Source organism: Mirounga leonina, unplaced genomic scaffold (assembly GCF_011800145.1).
Source record: "Mirounga leonina isolate KUSES-001 unplaced genomic scaffold, KU_Mleo_1.0 Mir_104, whole genome shotgun sequence".
Taxonomy (NCBI): domain Eukaryota; kingdom Metazoa; phylum Chordata; class Mammalia; order Carnivora; family Phocidae; genus Mirounga; species Mirounga leonina.
The window spans coordinates 17,033,646-17,057,631 of NW_023270231.1; the positions used below are offsets into that span (position 1 = coordinate 17,033,646).

General features: G+C 36.9%; 1 protein-coding gene across 5 annotated transcripts in view; it reads left to right on the forward strand.

The window, feature by feature from the left end:
- CREBRF (CREB3 regulatory factor) overlaps nucleotides 1-23,986 on the forward strand; it is a 55,111-nt gene that overhangs the window by 21,007 nt on the left and 10,118 nt on the right. For 4 of the 5 annotated variants that reach the window (XM_035014479.1, XM_035014461.1, XM_035014486.1 and 1 more), the window contains 6 exons: nucleotides 1,189-1,314; nucleotides 2,945-4,031; nucleotides 10,880-11,074; nucleotides 12,522-12,711; nucleotides 14,392-14,465; nucleotides 19,877-19,999. In XM_035014479.1, the coding sequence (XP_034870370.1) occupies nucleotides 1,204-1,314; nucleotides 2,945-4,031; nucleotides 10,880-11,074; nucleotides 12,522-12,711; nucleotides 14,392-14,465; nucleotides 19,877-19,999 (1,780 nt within the window). In that variant the 5' untranslated portion in view covers nucleotides 1,189-1,203. Of the gene's footprint in view, nucleotides 1-1,188; nucleotides 1,315-2,944; nucleotides 4,032-10,879; nucleotides 11,075-12,521; nucleotides 12,712-14,391; nucleotides 14,466-19,876; nucleotides 20,000-23,986 lie in introns of those variants that run through there. The other variant, XM_035014495.1, reaches the window with a different exon arrangement.

Consider the following 23,986-nt stretch of genomic DNA (forward strand, 5'->3'; position numbering starts at 1 on the left):
AAACGACTTGTGGGATTCTCCAGTGGCTCAGAGGCAAAGAAAACGAGCTGATATTAAGAAGAACGGTGGCCGAGCTCCACCCCAATCTCTGGGCCAAGTGGACTGCACGTACTGATTTGGAGTTTTTTCCCATTCAGAGTTTAATTTGTTACTTGTGGAATACTTGAAGTTAGAGCTATAACAGTTATTTTGAGCTTGCAGCCTGGTAGGGTTGGGGAAAATTAGAGAAAGAAAAGACTGGATTGGGAAGTACCAGTAAAGAAAAACATGAGAGGAGAGCATGTAAGAAGGCCACTTTGTGGTAGGTAGAAGGTATATGAATAGAGAAATGTAAGCAAATAGACTAATAGAATTTTTTTAAAGTTTCAGCAAAAACTTGCAGACTAAGAACAAAAAGGCAAAGAGGGAATTTTTATTCTTTCACATCCTCTTCCTTCATCCAGTTTAGATTTCAGAGGAAGGCCTTTCACTTATTTGGGCTGCTTTAGGAGTGTAGGCTCTGACTTCCCTCTGGAGTGATTTATATAGATGTTGAAATGGAAAAGTGGGATGGAGAGAAAAGGAGGAGCGTCAACTCTGGGTGCCAAGTCTCTTTTCCCTTATTTATTACAGAATGAATTGTACCCTTTTCTGGGATCAGGATTAAGACTACTGAGCTCATGTCCAAGTTTCTGGTCTGACCAGTAAGATTTTTGGATATTTGACTGATCTGTCTTCATCACCACATTCCTGGAGGCATTGGTTGCACTAAAGGTGCCCAGATTGTCTTCCAGATTGTTTGGGGAAATAAGACACTGGACTCACTTAGGACTACAGAATGAGAGAAGAGGAGGGAATGTTGTTAGAGGTGCATTTGAAGAAATGTTCTATAGCCGAATAAAAGTACTCATTAGGGTAGTGAATGCTGATTCTAGTGGCTAAATAAGCTTTAATTTTTGGAAGTTAGGTATTATTTAACAGTTGCCACTATTTCTTTTTCTATTTTTAATGCATCTTCATTATTTTCCTAATTTAAGTTCACATTTTAATGCTAGTTTAATCTCTCAAATGTGCTAAAGAGTAGAAAATATACAGAATTGTTGTGAAACTAATAAGTTAGTAGGTGTGGGAGTTGCGTGTAATCAATTGGTCTTGGAGTGGTCTTGTAGTAGTCTTTAACTTTCTAAAGTCAAAATCACTCTGTTGTAGCCTAGCGTAAGCGGAATGGATCCGCCTTTTGGGGATGCCTTTCGAAGCCACACCTTTTCAGAACAGACTCTGATGAGCACAGATCTCTTAGCAAACAGTTCAGATCCAGATTTCATGTATGAACTGGTAAGTAACATTTTCTTGGATTCTGCTTTAATTGATTTGGGGTAAAAATGTTGTGGTATAGTTTTTTTTATTTATGAATGCCTGAACAGAAAAAAGGATGTCAATTTTGATTCTTGTGACTGTCAGTCTAGTAATTTTAGAAGGCTGTATGAACCCATTGAAAATAGTAAGAGCAGCGGAGGTAGATGAGGGGATGGGTGAAACAGGTGAAGGGGATTAAGAGTACCGAGTAATGTGTAGAATTGTTGGATCACTATATTGCACACTTAAAACTAATAGAACACTATATGTTAATTATACTGGAATTTTAAAATATGCCTATGACTATAAAAATAATTGTTATTTTTATATAAATACATGCACACACACATAAAAGAAAATAATAAGAGGAGAGTTTATCTAAATATATTCAAGTCCAGTTTTTGATGATGAGGATGGGAAGCTATCTTTTTTGTTATGCCTAACTGCTAAAGGACTCTTCAGCTGGGATATTTAAGAATGATAACATTAAGCAAAGCATATGACACAGAGAATATGAGGTAAAAATAGCAATTCCAAGTAGTATACTTATCACTTATTCTTGAGGTAAATAAGATTCCTAAGAAGAATTTAATTATATACAGCTTAAGCAACATGAATGCAAAACTAAATACACAAATCTGTTAATTTACTAAAAAAATCATTGAATTGTACACTTAATACAGGTAAATTTTGCGGTCTGCAAACTCTACTTCCTTAAAGCTCTTAGAACACAGAGACACACACCCATAAGCAAAAGCAAAACAAGAAAGGCCCCAAACAAATGGAAAAGTCAAAACAAACTGAAAATGTCCTCGTTTCCTTCCTGAACCTCCACCTTCTAGCCCTTTTCCCCAAAGATAAGTATTCCTAGCAGTTTTTCTGTTCATATATAAATACATGAGTATTTTAAATTGGATGACACATTCATAGATACAGTATTCTGTAACTTAATCCTTTTAATGTACAGACATCTGGTGAGCAGCCTCTCATGCTAGTACATTAGACTTTAACTGCATTCTTTTTAGTGGCTGCATAGTCTCACTAACATATTTTTAAAATCCTATCTCTATTCATGAGGAGTATCACACTCGTGAGGAGTATTGTAGTCCCCATGCCCAAGCATTGTTAACAAGGTCTTACCAAAGATCTTATCCTTCTGTGGTGGAATTTCAGCTCTTCTTTGGTTTGCACTTTGCCTCTATATTTCAGTTCTCGCTTAAGAAGACAAATTCTTCTGTAACGAAGGTAAGGTCTTCATTATTTGCTTTGTAATTGAAGCTTGTTTCAGAGGAGATCCCCAAATCCTTGTAAGTCAAATATCAGGAAATGTAAACCTTTTTCAGGAAGAGTGTTTATAGTAAAGTTCAAGAGCCCTTGATATTTAGACCATACCTAAGCCTCTAAAGGGGCATATTTTCCCTTTTTTTTCCTTGCCTAGGGAAATGATATTACATGGACTGGTAAAGTGACATGTAAATAGCCTTTATCTTAAAATAAAACAGACCAGAGGTCAAGTACTGATTTATCAATTTGGTACATGGATGTGAGGATGGAGGTGAATATTTCTTTCCTAAAATATGGTGTGTGATTTTTTTTAAACTTTTCTCAGGATAGAGAGATGAACTATCAGCAGAATCCTAGAGACAACTTCCTTTCTTTGGAGGACTGCAAAGACATTGAAAATCTGGAGTCTTTCACAGATGTCCTGGATAATGAGGGTGCTTTAACCTCAAACTGGGAACAGTGGGATACATACTGTGAAGACTTAACAAAGTACACCAAACTAACCAGCTGTGACATCTGGGGAACAAAAGAAGTGGATTACTTGGGTCTTGATGACTTTTCTAGCCCTTACCAAGATGAAGAGGTCATAAGTAAAACTCCAACTTTGGCCCAGCTTAATAGTGAGGACTCTCAGTCTGTTTCCGATTCCCTTTATTACCCTGATTCACTTTTCAGTGTCAAACAAAATCCCTTGCCTTCTTCATTCCCTAGTAAAAAGATCTCAAGCAGAGCAGCTGCCCCTGTGTGTTCTTCTAAAACTCTTCAGGCCGAGGTCCCTTTGTCAGACTGTGTCCAAAAAGCAAGTAAACCCACTTCAAGCACACAGATCATGGTGAAGACCAACATGTATCATAATGACAAGGTGAACTTTCATGTTGAATGTAAAGACTATGTAAAAAAGGCAAAGGTAAAGATCAACCCAGTGCAGCAGAGCCGGCCCTTGTTGAGCCAGATTCACGCAGATGCAGCAAAGGAGAATACCTGCTACTGTGGTGCAGTAGCAAAGAGACCCGAGAAAAAAGGAATGGAGCCTCTTCAGGGTCATGCCACTCCAGCTTTGCCTTTTAAAGAAACCCAGGAACTATTGCTCAGTCCCCTGTCCCAGGAGGGTCCTGGGTCCATTGCAGCAGGAGAGAGTAGCAGCCTTTCTGCCAGCACATTGGTCTCAGATTCATCCCAGAAAAAAGAAGAGCACAATTACTCCCTTTTTGTCTCTGACAACTTGGGTGAACAGCCAACCAAATGCAGTCCTGAAGATGATGAGGAAGACGAGGAGGATGTTGATGATGAGGACCATGATGAAGGATTTGGTAGTGAGCACGAACTTTCTGAAAATGAAGAGGAGGAAGAGGAGGAAGAGGATTATGAAGATGACAAAGATGATGATATTAGTGACACTTTCTCTGAGCCAGGTATGGTAATGCTTGGAGGCTTACCAAACTGACCTTTTTCCTATTTTGAGATATGGATGTTTTCTTTGTTTTAGTTTGTAATTGCTTTTTTTCTATTCAGGCAGTTCTAAAATAATCACTTTTGCTCATATAGTGATTCATAGGCTGATTCTTCGAGGGCTTCTTCTTAATTTATCTTATGTTAAGGGACCTAATTTGTTACTCTCTTGGGCAGCTATGCAAAGATGCCAAGAATTGATTGATTTAAACATATTCCTATTTATGTACATGTCCCCCTCTATTATAGTTGAGGCAAGTTAGGAGTGCCCACAATGGTAAACCAAGTAATGATGGTTTATATTACTCATGCTTAAAACCAAGAAGGCCTACTTAATGAATAATGTAAAAAAGAGCATTTTCTTTGTATCTGTCCCATCTTTCATTCACACAGTATTTTTCCATTTAAGAAAAATCTGTGCTATAATTTAATGAGCATAAAGGATACTCTGCTTTATTTATATACAGCACATATAAATAAAAGGGAGAAAGAAAATGAAACCTGTGGGAACTGGTTCACTTCCATTCAGCATTTACATGCTTGGGCAGTTGCCACTGTTGGCTTGTGCAGTATTTATGAAAATGGTATTGCCAAGTGGCACACAGTTTAAAATGCACAAAGAAGTGAAGATCTTCAAATTTAAGCAAAAGTTATTTTCTTCAAAAATAATGTTGATGCTGTAACTTGTACATAAAAAAACTAAGTTATTTTTAAAACCTTAGAAATTGTCAAAGAAAGCCCTTTTGTTACACAATTGCTGGAATTTCTGGCAGTATAAAGATTGGTATTTAATTTTCAGAAAAGTTTTTAAGCCATGGTAGATGGTACAATAGTAGCTGGTGAAGCACTATTATTGCTAATGAAAGATTTTCCTTTAGTGAAATCTTTCTATTACAAAAATGCTTAGATTTGTGTATTTGATACAACCAAGTTGTTTGACTCGGGTTAAGTTTCAAGTAAGGAAAAGTACTTTAATATGGAGGAAAAGGGCTTATGCCTTTTTTGGTTTACTTTAGAACTCTGCATAGTCTAGAGAGAACAATTATTTTTTCTACTGAGCAGGAACATTTTTCTGTCAACAAATAAATAAAATTTGCTTTGAGGGGCACTTGGCTGGCTCAGTTGGTAGAGCATGTGACTCTTGATCTCGGGGTTGTGAGTTCAAGCCCCACGTTAGGTGTAGAGATTACTTAAAAATCTTTAAAAAATCGGTTTTAAAAGTTTCAGGGAAAGTTGTCTTTGTAGCCAGTGTTAAGTTATATAGCTCCCTCCCATGGGAAGATCAGAGTGTTATCTATGAGTAGTCTTCCATGTCTGACCGATCAGCCTTATTGCTTTGAGTTCCATGTTTAGGATCAAGGTAGGAGGGTAGGGGAAGGGTGAGACAAAGGGGAGATGGGTAGTAACTAAGGGAAATGGGAAGTGTAGAGAAAGAGATACTTTTCCCAGTAGGTGCTTAAAGGAACATGTAAATCAGAGGGAGTCAGTAAATCCTGCTATCACCAAGGACTGTACTGTCTACCCTACTTGTGGTTGTAGTTTTGCTTTTCTTTAGCTTTCAACTGCACTTTAAATTCATCCTTTATATTTTAATGTGTTTTTACCTGGATAAATGTGTTGAGAGATGAATAGGTCTGTGAAGAGAGATCAGTTAGTAAGTTGACCCTCAATTCCATTTTGTCAACCTTTTGACACTCATAGGGAGGGGGGACCAGTGTTATAGTTGGTGTTGTCCTGTCATGCCACATTCTCTTGCCTTGTCTCCTATAGAAGAATCCTGATTTGTGAGCTTGTTGGTGTTAACCAACACTACTTTGAAACAGAGATGCATTTGCTGGGTAAAACGCTCCTCTTGGCTCTGTTTAACAATGCTAAATGTTTGGATGGCATTTAATTCACTCACTTCCAGTTGACTTGAAGTAAAGCCTCTTTGGTTAGTATTACTTGGACAGTTCTCACAAATGTTAATGAATGACATGATTTAACCACAAAATCAACACTATTTTGTGGTATTATTTGGGCTTTATTCACATTTGCTAATGAAAATTTCCCTTTTTCTTGGAAGAAGGAGCTAAACAAGTGACTTGAGGAATGCAAAAGTGAATTATTGGTGAGAAGCAGAAGAAATTCTTTGAAGCAGAAAAGTGGATAGTTATAGTTTCTTCAGAGTGCTAGTTTTAGAGTGGGTTGATTGGTTTAATTTGCAGCAGTTTACAAAGGCCCTTTTGTGATGACTAGCTCCCTTGATGCTGTTTCTTGGCAGTTGGCTACAACAGTGCCTGAGCCTACAAAGCTCCAGGAAAGGTGTAAAATGGAGTTTCAGTCCCTGCTCTGGCCTTGCTCCCAAGTTTTAATAGAGCCTATTCTGTGGACAGGCTATGACTGTTTGGGGTCATTGGGATTACATGGTTGTAATACTAAGAATTGGGCCCCCAGAATGAAAGTTTATTTTGTAATCCATACTAAACATTTTCACGATTGACTTTACCAGTAGTCTGCACTAACCAGAGATGTGTGGTTAGAATTTTACACAATAAATGTAGCCTTTTTGACTTCCATTTGATACTCATGTCAGGAAGGAATGAGTTAGATCAATATGGTGGTCCAGCAAATGAAAAGAAAAGGGAGGGGCGCCTGGGTGGCTCAGTTGGTTAAGCGACTGCTTTCGGCTCAGGTCATGATCCTGGAGTCCCTGGATCGAGTCCCGCATCGGGCTCCCTGCTCGGCAGGGAGCCTGCTTCTCCCTCTGACCCTCCCCCCTCTCATGTGCTCTCTCTCTCTCATTCTCTCTGTCTCAAATAAATAAATAAAATCTTTTAAAAAAAAATTAAAAAAAAAAAAGAAAAGGGAAAAGGCTTCATGGGAAATGTTGCATTAAACAAATAATTGATTTGTTAAAAGAAAAAGATTTTTGAGTGCCTACATTTGTTTTAGGCACTGTGTGTATTAGATATTGCCTATGCAGAGATGAACAAAACAGACATGACCCTTGTCTTGATGGAACTTAGAGTTGAGTGGGTTTATTTATTGTTATGATTTAGTCTTTCTTTTTTTTTAAAGATTTTATTTATTTGACAGAGAGAGATAGCAAGAGCAGGAACACAAGCAGGGGGAGTGGGAGAGGGAGAAGCAGGCTTCCCGCCAAGCAGGGAGCCGGATGCGGGGCTCAATCCCAGGACCCTGAGATCATGACCTGAACTGAAGGCAGACGCTTAACGACTGAGCCACCCAGGCACCCCTGATTTCTTCGTCTTTTAATCTACTTGTGTGTAGTGTGACTTGGCAAGAGAGAGATGCAGGATGAGAGTTTCTTAAACCTTATTTGACCACAGAACTCACTTGGGGATGAAGGCATATCTTAAGATAATCATGTTCCTTAGAACATACTTTGAGAGAGATTTAATTACCTTAAATCCTAGACCAGTGATCTGGGAATAATTTTTCTGCATTCTACTTGCTCATAGTGGTCTCTGTATTGAAAAGTGGCCATCTTAAAGAGACCCATTGTGTGCGTATGACTGTGTTTATGTGTGTTATGGTGAATTTATGGTATATGTTATTAGAAAATGTTAAAATATTAGGTCAAAGAGAACTGATGGCTCTTAAATGCTTTTTTGGAAAAGGCTGAACATATATAAATAAATAAAACTGGTAACTAATTAGAGTGGGATGGAAGAAATAAAAATCTTTATTATTCTTTGAATTTAACATGGGATATATGTAAAGAAAAATCCATTTAGACCATTTAGGTGGGTACAGGAAAAGTGAAGAAGCCCAATAGGAGCTAGACTCCTTGAGTCATGGGACGTGAGTCAGTTCCAACTCTGCCAAATCACTTAAAGCCTCCATGAGCATGTTTCTTTTTGTAAATGGGGTTAATACCTTTTTTATTGGGCTCTTAGAAGTCTTGAATGAAATATCTGTGAGTGAAATATGTAAGTACATTAAATGAGAAGGACAGTGTTTTGCCAGAAATCCAGGCCACCTGAGGAGAGTTGCTAAATAGGGGAGAATATCAAATAAATTGTCAGATGGATGGGATGCCTGAGGAAGCTATATATGAAAAAGTTTCCTTTATGCTTTAGGTTAGGTTAGATTTCTTATTCTTTTATTGAACTATAATTGACCTACAATATCCTCTTAGTTTCAGGTGTGCATCATAATGATTTGATACTTTTATACATTACAACATGATCCCCATGATAAGTCTAGTTACTGTCTGCCACCATACAAAGAGTTGGGTTTTTTTTTTTTACTTATTTTTTAAATTTTTATTTATTTTAAATTAAAATATAGTTGGTATATAATATTACTTTCAATGTATAATATAGTGATTCAATATTTATATACATTACAAAATGACCCCCACATTAAATCTAGTTACCATCTGTCACCATACAAAATTATTACAATATTATTGACTATTCCCTAAGTTGTACTTTATATCCCATAACTGACTGACTTTGTAACTGGAAATTTATACCTCTTAGTCCCCTTTACCTATTTTCCCCCTCTGAATCCTGTATATGGTTTGTTTTTTGTATTTGTCAGTCTGTTTCTGTTTTGGTTGGTTGGTTTGTTTTTTGGGGGTTTTGTGTGTGTGTGTGTGTGTGTGTGTGTGTGGAACACCAGTTCTTAACATTGTTGGGAAGTTGGGAGTGTTTTGTTGGTCCATCTGCCTGTGTTGAGGTGTTCCCAGCCATACTAGGTTAATCTCTGTGAGCCAGTAGTTTCTTCGAGCCAGTATTTCTTGGCCTGGTGGAGCCAGGTGATTCGAAAATGCCATTTCTGGTGGCACTATGTGGCCCTTGCATCTTTCCCAAAGCTAGGTTGATCACTGGAACAAGATGAAATCCTTAATTTGAAGTGTCACATTGGCACAAATAAATAGGCCAAAGTCATTGCTTTATGTATCTAACAATTTTTAAAAATCAGACTTCTAGAAATGATTGTGTGACTCGTGCATCATTTTTTTTTTTCTTTTTTAAGATTTTATTTATTTGACAGACAGTGAGAGAGGGAACACAAGCAGGGGGAGTGGGAGAGGGAGAAGCAGGCTTCCCGTGGAGCAGGGAGCCCGATGCGGGGCTCGATCCCAGGACCCTGGGATCATGACCTGAGCCGAAGGCAGACGCTTAACGACTGAGCCACCCAGGCACCCCTCGTGCATCATTTCTTAATAAGGAACTAAAGTTCACTGTCACACCCCTTGCTGTATTGTTCTAAACTACCACATGTGCACTTCAATGCTGTTAATACCAGCAGTGCTACAGAAGCTTCTCTTGATTGTTGCCCTGAAATCGTTCTGGTCTCCAAATTGATTCTTTTTTAAAAGGTCATGTTTATTGAAGTATAATAAGTGTAAGTATGAAATTCGCCCTTCTTTAAGTATAAACTTCTGTGAGTTTTGACAAGTGCATGTAGTGCTGGTAACCACTACCACCATCAAGATACAGAAGAGTTTGATCACCCCCTAAATTTCCCTTGTGTTCCTTTATTATTTTTAAAAGATTTTATTTATTTATTTGACAGAGAGAGAAACAGCACACAAGCAGGGAGAGGAACAGCAGAGGGAGAGGGAGAAGCAGACTCCTCGCAGAGCAGGGAGCCTGATGCGGGGCTTGATCCCAGGACCCTGGGATCATGACCTGAGCCAAAGGCAGATGCTTAACAGACTGAGCCCCCCCAGGCGCCCCCACCTTATGTTCCTTTAGAGTCAGCCCCTCCCTCCACCCCCAACTCCCGGCAACCACTTTCTAGTTTTGCCTGCAGTTTTGCCCTTTCCAGAATGTCATATAAATGGAGCCATATTTTTGATTGATTCTTAATCTGAAGAAAACCTGCTAAAATTCTGAAATTCTTTTTTCCAAAACATGCAGATGTCATCGCTTTCTTAGTGTCAGTTCCAGAGAAGTCATGTTTTTAGGAGACACAGTGGTCATTTTGCTTGGCCAGTGCTACCCAAGTTTTCCTGGCCACCTTAGTGTTACGTACATCCTACATGGGGCCCGTCTCCATTCCCCCATGTGCATAGCAGTAATGATGTGGAGTATACTAAGATGGGCATTCTCTGAGGGTATTTTAGATTTGTAGGTCATCCTCCGTGAGGTCTGACCAACAGTTCTAGCAACTCATAATTAAGTATTTTCTGAAACTCCCCCTTAGTAAGGAAAATAACTTCTTCAGTAAATGCAGATTGCGTCCAGTAAAATATAAGACTAAGCGTATATGTTTTTATTTGAGAGACTGTGCGAGAACTCTCGTTTTTGTACTTTTACCAAAGGGGTAGGGTGGGAGGTAGGCAGAAAAGCACTACTGCCTCACAAAATTCTGGCCTGTAGGATACCATCATAGAAATGCACACACCTGTCTGTCTGGGAATGTTTTGGATGCATATATTTTAGGAGGAAGGCATTTAAAATCACAGTGTGGGGTCTTAGTATCATGATCTAATGGTACATTTGACATTCCTGGAGCTATATTTCATTATTCTCTCAATGAGAGCCTATGTAAAGATACAAAAAAAGGATGTCACACACTAACTTATATGAACCAAAGAGAACTATAAGGAGAATAAACAGTATAGTTACCTATGTTTATTAGTCTCTGAATATTTTATGAGTTAGAAAGTTCCATATTAAATGTCATTTTATCTTTGACATGCCAGTGATGTTTTCAGATGAAAGGAAATATATCAAGTGACAAATAGAAGAGATCTTTTTATTTGCCCTGATTGCTTTATTGAAATTTATGGAACTTAAGCCCCACCCCCATCCCCAATTTCTTTCCTTTTTTTTTTAAATTTTTTAAGGCTATGAAAATGATTCTGTGGAAGACTTGAAGGAGATGACTTCAATATCCTCTCGGAAGAGAGGTAAAAGAAGGTACTTCTGGGAGTATAGTGAACAGCTCACCCCGTCACAGCAAGAGAGGATGCTAAGGCCATCTGAATGGAACCGAGACACCTTGCCAAGTAATATGTATCAGAAAAATGGCTTACATCATGGTAAGAGGGAATTGTGGTCAAACATTTCGTGTCACTTTAAATAGAGATCGTAAACCATAATGTTTACTCCGTGTACCTACATATTCAGCCCTTACTAGCGAAGTGGAGAGAGGAACAGTAGAGCTGCTATATTTGTTATCACTGCAGAGATACTCACAAATAGCATTTACCGGTGGTGAGAGCCATCACCTAAACAGAGAGGAAGCTCTGTGCAGAAACGAGTGACCAGGAGACTGCTGATTGATTCTTGACCTGCCACAGTTGCAATAAACCAGAAGGGTTGGGGAGAAAGGGAATGGGCTCCAGCATCTTTCTCTTCCATTCTTGTGTAGTCTCCAGGCTGAAATGTAAATAGGGAGATTGGAATCAAATGGAGGTGGGAAGAAAAGAGGAGGGAGAGGAAAGGGAATAATTGTAGAAAAAAGAAATGGAGAGAGGAGTTGAATGATAGGAGTTGGGAGAAGCTTATAATCTTAGGCAGGCGAAGTTTACAGTTGTGAACCTAGGAAGATGTAATTAAGTAGAATTTCTTCTTTTATTTTGTATGATCCAAAATCTGTACTGAAAAGGGGGAGGGCGCTAGTAAGTTTGGCACTCAGTGAACAGTTTTAGTGATCTCTCATGCTACAGATGTAAGTTGCTAAGCAATTTTGTTTTGACACAGGAATTATATCAGAAGTATATTTGTACCTCAATTTGCCTTTCCACTGGCACTCAGTCTGTACTCTGCTGTTTCTTAGTGAATAGACAGTTTTTGCCTTCAGATCAGTTTCTACAAGAAATGAAAAGACAGATCCAATAAATAGCTTTAGGTAGCACATGGCGAGTACTAGGAGAATTGTTTGGTATATTGTAGTTAAGAGGACCAGGCTATCCCTCTTGCCTGCAGTGATAGGGCAAGATCCCCGAGTCTACTGTAATGTTATTTATCAAACTAACCAAAGAAGGCTTTCAAAAAAGACAGTCCTTATTTGTTGGCCTTTTGAGTCCAGCACCACAGTATATGTCTGAGAAATTTTCAATCATAGCATCAAAACATCATGGTTTGAGTAAAATCTCCTATTTCTTTTCTGGGTGTATATTCTACCCTAGCCCTGATTTTTGGGTGCAGTGAACGTGCACTCCAGTCCTGAAGTTTGTGATGCTTATTACCACCATGCATATAATTAAGATTCTGTTAATACCAGGGCTAGAAACTTTAAGGTGGAGAAGGACTTGGCAAAGACTGGAGCTGTGACATATTTCCCCAATTTCTTGCCAGACACAAGGTGAGGAGGAGAGGAGGCTAGCCCTTTTAGCATATTGTGCTGAGACTTCTGAAACATGCCAAGACTTCTAAAAAAGAAAAAAGAGGGAAGGGAGAAATGTGGTTTTAAAATATGCCTTTAGAATGTATCTTTGGTGAAATAAAATGATCTAACTTAAATTTCTTTTAAACCATCTGTAGGAAAATACGCAGTAAAGAAGTCACGGAGAACTGATGTAGAAGACCTGACTCCAAATCCTAAAAAACTACTCCAGATAGGCAATGAACTACGGAAACTGAATAAGGTGATTAGTGATCTGACTCCGGTCAGTGAGCTTCCCTTAACAGCCCGGCCACGGTCAAGGAAGGAAAAAAATAAGCTGGCTTCCAGGTAAATGCTACTCATGTTCACCTGTGTAAATAAAGTCTAGGTGATGAGGTTAGACTTTCAGTGAGCTTTTATAGATAGCCGTCAACCATTTATTCAGAAATATGCTTTTATAAATATTATAATGAGAGTATTATAATTTTTCCTTTGAAAATAAAAGACGGTATTTATGCTTTGTTCACGCTTCATAATACCAAAAGATGGTGTTATGCTTTTAAAGGGGAGAGATGAATGGACTCAAGTGCATTATATTATAAAAATGAAAAAATTTATCATACTTTTATTTTTTCTTTGTTTTGTGGTAAGTCAGTTTTTTTATTTTTTATTTTTTTAAAGATTTTATTTATTTGAGAGAGAGAGAGAGAGAGAGAGCATGAGAGGGGAGAGGGTCAGAGGGAGAAGCAGACTCCCCACTGAGCGGGGAGCCTGATGTGGGACTCGATCCTGGGACTCCAGGATCATGACCTGAGCTGAAGGCAGTTGCTTTACCAACAGAGCCACTCAGGCGCCCAAGTCAGTTTTTTTATTGTGGTATGATTTGCTTGAGGTAGAATGTATGCCTTTTAATGTACACTTTTATGGGTTTTTAAAAAAGATTTGTTTATTTGAGAGAGAGAGAGGAAGAGAGAGTGCATGCAAGCAGGAGGGGCAGAGGGAGAGGGAGAATCCCAAGCCGACTCCGAGTTGAGCATTGGAGCCCGATGTGGGGCCCGATCTCACAACCCTGAAATCACGACCTAAGCTGAAACGAAGAGTCTGTTGCTTAACCAACTGAGCCACCCACGCTCCTCTATGGTACACTTTTATGGGTTTTGACAAACATATCCAATCATATAAACACCACCACAATCAAGATAATATTTTCCATCATCCATTAAAAAATTTCCTCATGCCTCCTTGTAAAGGGAACCCCTTCTGTCACCCCTAATCCCTCCAACCACTGATCTGTTTTCTGTCCCCACAGTTTTGCCTTTTCTAGAATGTCATATAGATGGAATCATATGATATGTAGCCTTTTGAGTCTGGCTTCTTTGATTTAATATGATGCATTTGAGATTCATGTTGATCCATTTTGAGTGGAGTAGTAGTTTGTTCCTTTTTATTGCTGAATGGTGTTCCTTTGTAGGGATATATACTACAGTTTATCCATTCACCAAATGAGGACATTGGGGCTGCTTCCACTTTTTGCCAATTATGAATAAAGCCACCATAAATACTCACTTACAGGTGTTTGTGTGAACATAAGTTTGCATTTCTCTTGGGTAAATACCCAGGAGCATATGTTTAACTTTATAAGAAATTACCAAAGTAGCTATTTCTGAAGTAATAAAGTAAATTTTTTTAAAAATTACTGTTTTTCAAAGTAGCAGTATGTAGTATTTCATATCCCAGTTAGCAACATACGATGGTTCCACTTACTTTACATTTTCTTGGTATTGTCAGTTTTTGTTTATTTTAGTATATTCGTCATAACTATTTTTGGACGTGTGCTAAAATTTTCAAAAATCAGTTTGGATTAATGATTATATTGTGTGTTTTTTGGATACTGAGTTCCTTGATATAAACATCAATAGGCAGTGATTTTTGGTTGCAATTAGAAAATGTTTGACAGCAGCAAAAAGAAGTATATTCTGAATGTTCACTTAAAAAAAGAAGTAAACTAATTGCTCCTTCCTTTCACAGGGCTTGTCGATTAAAGAAAAAAGCCCAGTATGAAGCTAATAAAGTGAAATTATGGGGCCTCAACACAGAATATGGTAAACCTAAACTTTTAAGAATTTGATTAATCTCCTATACTTTGCCAACCACTCTCTTTTTCTTTGGTTTTGTTATTTGTTTTCCCTGTATCCTGCCAAGTTTTAGGCCAGCCTCCTTTTTGTTCATTCATTCAGTAAGCTACATACTCACTCTTATTCATTCATGTTCTCCTTTTAATGAGTGTCTGTATCTGTGGCTCCCCATGCCAGATCTCTCTACCCTAAAGAGCTTGTCTACTTGTGACCACAATAATCTCCTACTTCATTTTACAATTGTGTTGCTGCGTTAGCCAGTTTTAGTGACTAGTGTTTATTTTAATCTCTGAGTGGATAATTTAGATCTATGTTTTACAAATTTGACTGCTCATTAGAATCATCTGTGTACATGGTAAAGTACAGATTTCTAGGCTTCTCACAGGTTCCCAGACCCGATGAATTGGAATCTGTTCAAGTAGAACAGAGAACTCAAGAGTCCGTATTTTTAACACTGCCCTATATTACTCTTAGGCAACTATCTTAGCACTTGTTTGGGAACTGTTGGTTTAGATCGGTACCTCCCAATCTTTCACAACATGGCACATGTAAAAATTATCATATCTGAGGCATCCTGGAATTTATCAGAGCTCATGGGAGGGGGGGCCCCTATGGGCTGAGAGGATTAGTATCTCAAACACCTGGAACCCTTTTATAGCACACTAGAGTTTGGAAAGCTCTGGTTTTGATCTTCTGTAGCAAGAACTACCTTTCCTTTCCTCCTTGCTCTCTTACTATCCTTTAAGCCCGGTATCATAAGAGTTCATATGTTCTTTTGCCTCTAAAATTGTCGTCTTCACTGTACAGCTCTTGGACTAAGTTGTATCTGAAAGTGGATGAGTGGCATAATGATCAGTTATTGTTTCCAAAAATTTTTTGAAATCCAACATGACATCTGGCACATAGGTGCTCAGTACACTTTGTGCAGTTTTCTTAATTCTTTATCTTGATTATCTTGTTTCCATTTGTGAGGGCAGAAAGAGGATTTCCTATTGTGAAGTTTACAACTTGTGAAATGAGCTGATGGTTTTATATATTAATGGCCACTCAGGAACTGTCAGCAGGTAAATGAATTAGGTAAAACAATAGTTGATTTGTTGGAAAGGAAATCTACCCATTTTCCTATTATTCTTTCTTGCTGTTGAAGCATTCTGACCTTGAGCTCTGTGAGTATATATACACATAATGATTACAATATCATAGGCATTCATACTCCATTTTAGAACCAGATGACTTGGGCTGCAAGGAGATGTGGTGGACCATTGGGAGCCTTCTGGGTCTGTGTTTCCTTGGACAGTTGTAGGCATCTATCTGTGTGTTTTTCAGATAATGTATTTATCCATAATTATGTATATATGTATATCCATAGTTATGTATAGCCGGATATTTTTGCATTTGTATATATGCTAATGCATAGCCCCCCACACATGCTTTGGTCTGTGATGTAAATATATTCTGGGATAGGGAACACCTGGGGAGTTGGTAAGGGCCAGGAGTATGTTGTTCTATCTCAAATTGAGTTATGATAGCTCTCTTAAATTTTTCTTGTTTCTAAAGCTGACTTAAAGCATCTTATATTTTCATGTAGGAAAAGGCCTGTCTTTAAAAAGGTACCATTTTCTTCTCAGTTAGCATGAAGGAAGAGGATCTTCTCATTCATTTATTTCTCTTCCACTTCTTACTAGCTTCTCTTCTCCAGTTTCTGGGAAAGAACGACCAGACTTAACTATTGGTTTAGAAGTCATTTCAGAACCCATGAGAGGCTCTCGTGCAGTTTGCCACATGTAGTTTGAAAATTCTTCCTAGAGTTTCTGGTACATTTCTCAAGAGAATGGTGCCCTCGATTCCTCAAAATATCTGTCAGTCGATCTGTTACTGTTTTGTGGAACACTTATTATCCACTACCCACCTATTAATCCAATAGTTTCTGGAATTTGTAATTCACAAGTCAGTGACATTTGAAAAAGAATTTGGGATTTGGGAACTGTAGGGTTGTGAACTTTATGTTTTGCCAGGTGAAGACGTTAAAAAGAACATCATCTACAACTACTGTAATTTCATACAAGGAAGGATATTTAGCATTAAAAAATTGAGAAAGAATCTCAAAGTGAAATAAACCTTATGAAAAATTTACTCCATTATCCTTATTCTTTTATATTCTGAAGGTCTTAGTTATTCTGCATTATATGTTTTGTACTACATAGAATTAAGCACAGCACAATACCCTGCCTTTCTAACTCCTTTATTTTAGAATTAAACAATTTATACCACTTAAGATATTAAAATGGAATTTACTTGGAAGTTAGAGGGAGAAGGATTAACAATGTGTAAACACAGGAGTTAATGAATTCATCATTGTTTCTGCTAAAGATCAAGTGCCCAAGTAAATATAAAAGACCACACTGAGAGGGACATCCCTACGACATCCCCAGTTGGAAAATGAACCAAGTCATGGAGAACTGGGGTAACCCCAAGAGCTACAAAAGAGCAAAAATTTTTAATTCTGATGAATTCCAGTTTGCCTGTTTTTCCTTTTATAGTTCATATTTTTAGTGCTCGTAAAAACTTTGCCAACTCCGAAGTGCAAATATTTTCTTGTATGTTTTCTCCTAGAATTCATACAGTTTTAGGTTTTGCATTTAGGCTTATGATCCATTTTAGGTTAATTTTTATTTACGGTGTGGGGTGAGAGTTGATGTTTCTTTTTTTCCATATGAATATCCAGTTGATCCATCACCATTCATTAAAAAGACCTTCCTTAGAATGAAGGGGGGGAATCGGAGGGGGAGATGAACCATGAGAGACTATGGACTCTGAGAAACAAACTGAGGGTTCTGGAGGGGAGGGGGGTGGGGGGATGGGTTAGCCTGGTGATGGGTATTAAAGAGGGCACGTACTGCATGGAGCACTGGATGTTACACACAAACAATCATGGAACACTACATGAAAAACTAATGATATATGGTGATTAACATAACATAATAATAAAAATAAATAAATAAATAAAAATTAAAAAACCTTCCTTTTCCTGTTCACTTGTTTTCTCACCTTTGTCAAATCAGTTGACCCTATACGTATGAGTCTACTTTTGGACTCTGTATTCTGTTCCATTGATCATTTGTCTACCTTTATGCGGATGCAAACTATTTTGATTACTGTAGTTTTATAGTAAATCTTAAGTTGGGTAAGTGTAAGTTCTTGTTAATCCTACAATTTTGTTTTTTCAAAGTTGCATTGGCTATTCTAGGTCATTTACATGACCATATAAATTTTGGAATCACTTTTTACAAAACTAACTGAAATTTTGATTGGGACTGTTTCAATCTTTAGATCAATTTGGAGAGAATTATCATTTTAACAAAATGGAGTCTTCTAATCCATGAACTTGGTATCTCTTTCCATTTGTTAAGTCTCCTTTAATTTCTCTGTGCCTTTTTTTATAGTTTTCAGTGTAGAATGCTTAACATCTTTTGTTAGATCTGTTACTGGGTATTTTATATTTTTTGGCGCTCTGTAAACGGAATCATTTTTCAAATTTTATTTTTAAACTTTGCTGCTAATATATAAAATGGATTTTTGCATATTATTCTTGTATCTTGTTATCTTGCTAAATTTGTTTATTAGTTCCCGTGGTAGGTATATAGATGCCCTATGATTTTCTATGTAAGCAATCATCATCTGCAAATAGGGATGGCTTTATTTCTTCTTTTCTGATATTTATGCCTTTGCAAACAAGGCAGTCACCATGTTTATCCAATGTCCTAGGTATTGCAATAAGGCAAGAAAAATAAATCAATCTCGGGGGTGAGGCCTTTCACCTTAAAGTATGATGTTGGCAGTAGGCTTTTTTGTAAGATGAGATGCCCTCTATCACTTTAATTTCTCTTTTTTTTTTTGTAGTTTCATTTATCACAGATGGGTGTTGAATATTGTCATATGGTCTTTTTTGCATCTGTTGGAGCAATCATGTTTTTCTCCCTTATTCTGGTAATATATCACATATTTACCTCTTAATATGGTAAATTACATTAACTGATTTTTGAATATTAAACCAACCTTGCATTCTTGGAATAAACTCTACTTGGTTGTGATATATTGTCCAAAAAGGACAATATTTATATTAAGAGTCTATTACAGATATTCTGTAAGATTTTGTTCTAAAACTAAGTTGGATTCTGTTGTTAATATTCTGTTAAGGATTTGTGTGTCTATATTCAAGAGGGATATTGGTCTGTGATTTTCTTTTTTTGTAATGTCTTTTTCAGGTTTTGGTATTTGGGCTATTTTGGCCTTATAAGGAGTGAATTGGGCCATGATCTATCTTCCTCTTTTTTGAACAGTTTAATAAGATCAATTTTATTTCTTCATTGTATATTTGATATAATTTTCCATTAAAACCCCTTATATTTTTGGATAAATTAATTCCTTTGCTTGAAATAAGCTGTTCAGATTTTTCATTTCTTCTTGTGTCAATTTTATTTAAGTTGCATTTTCAAGAAATGTGACCATTTTTACCAAGTTGTTAAATTTGTTGGCATAGCGTTTTCTTTTTTTTTTTTTGTAAAGATTTTATTTATTTATTTGACAGAGAGAGCAGGAACATAAGCAGGGGGAGTGGGAGAGGGAGAAGCAGGCTTCCCGCTGAGCAGGAGCCCGATATGGGGCTCGATCCCAGGACCCTGGGATCATGACCTGAGCCGAAGGCAGATGCTTAACGACTGAGCGCCCAGGTGCCCCAGCATAGCATTTTCTTATTATCCTTTCAATAGCTCCAGATTCTTAAGTGATAACCCCTTTTTCATATAGGTGATCAATCTGTTTAGCTGGGAATGGAAGGTGGGAGTGGATATCAATTTTGTTGATCTTTTTAGGGAACCACTTTTGGCTTTTAACTTTCTCTGTTTTATTGATTTCTGCTCTTTATTATTTATCTCCTATTTACTTTTGGTTAACTCTCTTCGTAAACTGCGGATAGTTTTTAAAGTTTTGTCTTTGGAGGACTTGAAGGACTTCATTTGATTTATTTAATAAACATTTACTAAGATCCTATGATTCAGTCCATGAAGACAATTAAGTCAAGTTGCTTACAGGATAGTAGACATTGATATGTGTCTACAGTGTGTCATCAAAACTGGCACATCATTTGAAATTAGTTTCTTTGGATAAAAAAAGCTTATAACTGAACTCTACATCTGAAACTAATGACATACTGTATGTTGGCTAATTGAATTTAAATTTTAAAAAAGGCTTATAACCATCACTACTTAATATTTTCTTACAAATTCTCCATTTTTTAACTGAATAACTGTTATTACACAACAAAAAGCAAATTCTTTCATGTTAGTGACATGTTCCAAGTATCTTGTTCTGTCTTCCAGATAATTTATTGTTTGTAATCAACTCCATCAAGCAAGAGATTGTAAACCGAGTACAGAATCCAAGAGAGGAAAGAGGACCCAACATGGGGCAGAAGCTTGAAATGCTCATTAAAGATACTCTTGGTAAGAAGAATATTGGATAAATTCATAACAGTAACATGTAGTGTAAGATATATGATTTAAGGAGATATTAAACATTCTTTTAAGGAAAAACTCAAATGTTCTTATTGTAGTTACTCTTGTTTACAAATTGTTTTGTCTTTTGAGATTTTGCATTCATAAACATGTATTGCTGGTTACCACAATTTATTATTTAGACTTCATCACTGAACTGTTTTAATACTTAGGAAAGATGAACTTCTAGCAATTTTAACCTTTAATGGGAAAAATAAAGATTAAGCTGTCAAGCCTGCAATTTATACTTTGGTAGAGGTTCTTACCTATATGTTTTACTCTGTAATACAGTTCACAGGATTCTAGTAAACTTAATTATCTGTTTTTTCCCTGAACAGAATGTATATCATGGGGAGGAACAGAGGCAGAGCACTACGTGACAGGGAGGGGAGAGGTAGCTCATGTAGACATGAGAACTCTAGAGGTGTAAGAGCTTAGCTGCCATAGGAGCAGATCACCTTACAGAGGAGTAGCATCCCAAGGACATTGCAGCATAGTGCAATCCATGAAGACCCTGAAGCTCATAAAATTGGCTCAGCTGTTTTATATATTCTTTGTTTTGCAATATTTATTCTAGGACTGTCTTTAAAAACTGGTTCTTACGTAGTCATTGTGCAGAGTGGCAAACTTTGGTTACCTGAGAATTTTCTTCCAGTTCATTTTTCCCCAGGATGCTGACTATGTATTGAATCAGGTTACTTAAAGGAATTAGAGCTTACTTTTTAAATAATTATTTTAAAGTTACTTACCTGAATTTTAGGGTAACAAACACTATAAATTGTTCTAATTTTTAAAAATGTAAATATTTTGGAATTTTTTTGCATTTCTGTTAAAACCATTTTTCTTACTTCCAGTTACTATATATTCATTCATCAAAGTTTCTTGAATGCCTACTATATGCCAGGTGTTGGGGGATACAGGGATGAATAGAGATTTGGTCACTACTCTTAGGAAGCTTGTAGTCTAAAAATGGAAGACAAAGAATAAATGGGAAAGAATAACAAATTGTGGCAATTGCTGTGAGGAAATCAAGATGTTTAGATGGAGTAGAGTGAGCAACAGTTTATTTCTCTTTACATAGAAATACTTCTCACAGCTACCAAAATGATTGCATTTTCTTTAATTAAAAATACATACACATTGAATGCTTCCATGCACTTAGTAAGTTTCTCATGTCTTTGCAATTACTAGTTTCTCTTGTCAGCATTGTGTTCATCCTGGATGTGAAATATTCTAGTGTTTTTGAAGGGCAATTTGGAATCATTAATAAAATTAGCAATGCACATAGATTTTGACAAAACAGTTTCATGAATTGACAACATTCATGTTTGAAGGCCAAAGGAGAAGATTTAAAGGAGAGATCAAAAGCCTGGAAAGGATTCCTTAGGTGTTAGGAAGGGATAAACAGCTAACATTTATGGGTACTTTCTATGATCCAGTACCTGTCTGTTAAGGTTGGTTAGTTATCTACTTTCACAGTTCTGTGAAGGAGGTATTATTCTGATTTTACAAATGAGGAATTAGAAACACAGCAAGGTATTAAAGTAACTTGTCATAAGTCATACAATCAATAAATGGCTGAACCAGGCATAGAAGTAAGTTCTTTGAGTTCCCGTGCTCACAGTACCCCCACATAACATCACTTAGCCCTGTCATCTAACACCCATCTCTGTGGTATTTGACCTGAGTAGTTCACATGTGGCCCGCTAATTGCTTCATCCAGTAGGCTTACTTGAGAATTTCCTTTTCTTGACATTATTTTGTAACATTTGACACTTTTGAGCATTTATCTTCATTTTTGAAACATTTTCTTTATTTTAAAGTACCTTAGATCTGCATGCCTTGTTTCCCATCTTTTTACCAAAAAAGGCTAGGTTTCTCTGTGGCTCTAGCAATAGCCACTGGTCTAAAAATTAAAATCATGTTTTCAAAAAACAAAAGCTTGTTTATTATAGTGGTTAAAATCAGAGTATTTGAAATCCGTTTTAGATTGAACTCCTGGCCCTGCCACTTAACTACATGAGGACTAGGGAAATGACTTCACTTCCCTCGACCTAATTTTACTCATCTGTAAAATATGGACAATGGGTGTATTAAATGGGAAGATTGCATATAAAGCACTTAGCACCCTGCTGAGCACATAAATTCTCAATACTCAATAAATATTAGTTGTTGATGTTACCATATTACATCTTCACCATTTAGATTTTTTTTTTTTTTTTAAAGATTTTATTCATTTGACAGAGAGAGACACAGTGAGAGAGGAAACACAAGCAGGGGGAGTGGGAGAGGGAGAAGCAGGCTTCCCGCGGAGCAGGGAGCCCGATACGGGGCTCGATCCCAGGACCCTGGGACCATGACCTGAGCCAAAGGCAGACGCTTAACGACTGAGCCACCCAGGTGCCCCACCATTTAGATTTTTTTTTAAAGAGTTTTATTTCCACCTTGTTCCTGTAATCCATCATTCATATTTTAGAAAATTGAAGATTTTGTTCATGACAAAGCCAATTAAAATTAGCCAAATGCTTAAGCTGTATGTTCACAACATAGTATTAACTTGATGATTATTTGTGATATAATTGACTAACAAAATAGATACAATTTTTCTATTTCAGTATTCCAAATGGTATGGTATTTCAGTGATTATTTCTTATCAGTAGTTAATTCTTTTTGCTAAGCGTTGGGAAATGACTTATGAATAGTGACCAGGTAAGTTCATAGAATACTAAAATGAATTGAATATGCAATTATTATATATACAGAATAACTTTTTCAAAAGTAGAGTTGTAAATACATATCAAAATAGAGTACATACAAAGTGAAACAAAACTAAGGACAGTATATTTATACAAAAAATTAACACTATGAAAGGTCAAGTCTATTTTGAACAAAACTGTATTTATATGGAGAATAATCTTGGGCAAAGAGTAGTTCCTAAATATCAATACTTTTCCTAAACAACCAGTTACTTTTTACCTCTACATAGATTAATTCCGTACCCAGATATGGGAAGTCCTGGTGAATTTGCTTGACTTTTTCTTCAAATGGATTGATGCTATTTTAATATTGTATGTATTTTTTCAGTGCATTTCTGTCTTTCATGTTCTTTAAACATTTCAGTTCCTTTATTAGGTAGAGGGAAGAACTTAACACTACAAGTAAAGATTCTTTTTACCTTTTCAGTTTTAAATGTAAAGACTTTGTAATTTGATAAGTTTGTATATTCTCTTTACATCCAAAAAGTCAGTTTTACCAGATCCAAAATCCTTGACTCACATTTTCTTTCCTTATTCTAAATATGTTTCTCCGTTTTTCTTTTGGCATGAAATGTTGCTATTAAAAAGCTAATAATTGCCCCCCACCAAAAAAAGCTAATTGTTTGCCTAACTTTTTTGCCTTATAACTCATTTGCTGTTTTTGTCAGTGTCAACAGGATTTTTTCTTTTTCTTTAATTCCCAGTAATTTCACTAAACTTTGTCTTGGGGTTGGTCATTTTAGGTTGATAGTCTCATGTGTGCGCTTCGCTCTTTCAATATGTAGTTCAGATCTTTTTAGTATTTGACCTGTTTCCTTGCTTTGGTTTTGTTTTTTTAAGCTGGGCATGGACCCCAATGCAGGGCTTGAACTCACGACCCTGAGATCAAGACCTGAGCTGAGATCAAGAGTCGGACACTTAACTGACTGACCCACCGAGGCACCCCCTTGCTTTGTTTTTTGTTGTTGTTGTTCAGGGACTTACTATTTGTGGGTTGGATCTTCTTTGCCTATCTTTACTATTTTCTGAGGTAAATTCACTTTTGATCAATTTTTTTATCTCTTAACTTCCTTTTTCTTTCATTTTATTTTTTTAAAGATTTTATTTATTTATTTGACAGAGAGAGACGCAGTGAGAGAGGGAACACAAGCAGGGGGAGTGGGAGAGGGAGAAGCAGGCT